This window comes from Humulus lupulus, chromosome 5 (assembly GCF_963169125.1).
Source record: "Humulus lupulus chromosome 5, drHumLupu1.1, whole genome shotgun sequence".
NCBI lineage: Eukaryota > Viridiplantae > Streptophyta > Magnoliopsida > Rosales > Cannabaceae > Humulus > Humulus lupulus.
This window is the reverse complement of record NC_084797.1, coordinates 142,716,553-142,718,908: the sequence shown is the minus strand read 5'-3', so window position 1 is coordinate 142,718,908 and position 2,356 is coordinate 142,716,553. Positions and strand designations below refer to the sequence as shown.

General features: G+C 41.3%; 1 protein-coding gene across 1 annotated transcript; it reads left to right on the top strand.

Moving 5' to 3' along the window:
- Positions 1-635: 635 nt before the first annotated feature.
- Positions 636-1,265, top strand: LOC133779544 (uncharacterized). Its single transcript, XM_062219497.1, has 2 exons — positions 636-642; positions 691-1,265. Exons 1-2 carry the CDS (start codon positions 636-638, stop codon positions 1,263-1,265), a joined length of 582 nt encoding a protein of 193 aa, XP_062075481.1.
- The last annotated feature ends 1,091 nt before the right edge of the window (positions 1,266-2,356 follow it).

Here is a 2,356-nt window from a genome sequence, read left to right as displayed (position 1 = left end):
TTTTGTGACTAGTGCTACAGTGCTAGCCTTTGGGCACTGTAGCGCTAGGCCAAGTGATCTGAGGGTGTTTTTGTTTCTGTTTGTAGCGCTGTAGCACCCTCCAAAGAGTGTTGTAGCGCTACCCTATTTCCAGAAAAGGGTTTTTGGGTTATTTTCAAGGGTATTTTTGCGCGAGGGTTCCGGGTTTGATTCCACCACCCCGTTTGGTGGAATTATAGCTTCCCGAGTGCTCGGGATTGGTCCCGAGGCTAGGTTTTGGACTTGAGTTTTGGTGATGATTTTGATCGATGGATGTGACTAGGTGTGCGCTAGGGATCCAGAGGGATCGTGCTTAAGGATCAAATCAAACAAAGCTAGCAAGTCCAAAGGTAAGAAAACTGCACCTGGTTATGTGTTTGTGATGGGACTAAGTGCTCCCGATGTCTGTATAATGTCATAGATGGTATTACGCCATGGGACATGTGATAAACGACCTAAGGGTGTCGTAAATTATACTTGCGCACAGGGCGCGGCACGGCCACTTGTAGCCGAGGACAGCATAATAGTCACTGGGCTCGGTTTAAGCGGGCCGGATTCAGTGGGATAAATAGAGGGTGCGGCCAAAGGGCGTTAACCCTAGTTATCATATGTCCACGATGGATGGTAAGAATTAGTTCTATGTCACTTTTGTGTATGCTGTTAATGATATAGATGGGAGAAAGATGTTATGGAAAGAGCTACAGGACATAAATACCCAGGAGGCATGGGTTGTCATGGGAGATTTCAATGAGATATTGAATAAAGAAGAAAGGCTTGGTAAACGAGTGAAGTATAGCACAGCCACAAATTTTATTGACTGTATTGGGGAATGCCAATTAGAAGATGTAAAGTGTAGTGGGTGTTTTTATACTTGGAGCAATAAACAACAAGGAGATGATAGAATTTGCTCCAAAATAGATAGGGTGCTTGCAAATCAGACATGGCTGAATTGTTTTAACAATGCTGAAGCAGTGTTTCTGCCTGAAGGGATTTTTGACCATACCCCTGTGATTTTGGCTGTGTATCCTGAGATTCTAAGTGGCAAAAAGCCATTTAAATACTTTAGAATGTGGTCTTCTCATCCAAAGTATTCAGAGTCAGTGGAGGCGGTTTGGAAGCGAGCAATTCCTGGGACAAAAATGTATCAAGTAGTGACTAAACTCAAAGCTCTCAAGGAAGTCTTAAAAGAGCTAAACAAACAGGGGTACAGTGATATCCATAAAGCTGATGCTCTGGCCAAGGAGTGATTGGTTGACTGTCAAGAAAAACTTCAATTAGACCCTTTGAATCCTAATTTGCATAGTCGAGAAGCAGAAGCCAGGGACAAATATATTCAAGTACATAAAGAGTTGCATTCTTTTTTGCAACAAAAAGCCAAACTAAGTTGGCTCAAGGATGGAGATGCAAACACAACACTTTTTCATGCCAGCATTAGAGCACGAAGACAACAAAATAGAATCTTATTAATTAGAAACCAAGAAGGAATCAGAATAGATACAAATTCTCAAGTTACAGAAGCTTTTCTGTCCTTTTATCAAAAGTTACTTGGCAATAAAATGGCTAATAGGCATTCTGTTCTAATTAATGTGGTGAAACAAGGGCCTTTGGTGACCAAGCAACAAGCTAATTTCTTACTGGGCGATTTCACAAAGGAAGAAGTCAGGAAAATCATCTTTGAAATTCCTGGGGTCAAGGCACCGGGACCAGATGGATATTCAAGCTATTTTTTTCAGGACAACTGGGAGTTAATTGGGAATGATGTTTTTGAAGCTGTAACCTCCTTCTTGCATTCAGGTCAAATACTCAAAGAGATAATCACAACTGTATTAACTCTTATCCCCAAAGTTAAGTGTCCTAATACTGTTGGTGACTTTAGGCCCATTGCATGTTGCAATGTAATTTACAAAACAGCCACCAAGTTGATTTGTTCCAGGCTGAAACACATTCTTCCTGAGTTGATAGCTCAAAATCAAGGGGGTTTCATCAAAGGTAGGTTCATCGCTCACAACATTATGATTTGCCAAGATCTCATTCGGCATTATGGGAGGAAAACAACAAAAGCAGGATGTGTGATAAAACTGGATTTACAGAAAGCTTATGACACAGTAGAGTGGGATTTCCTAGAAGAGTTGCTCTTTGCTTTCCAATTTCCTAACAAGTTTGTAAAGTTGGTTATGAATTGTGTCAGGACTCCAAGGTTTTCCCTCATGTTCAATGGCTCAATGCATGGATATTTTGAAGCAAAGAGAGGATTAAGGCAAGGAGATCCTATGTCTCCGCTCCTCTTTGTCCTCGGTATGTAGTATCTCACAAGAATATTGCAACGAATTGGGACCAA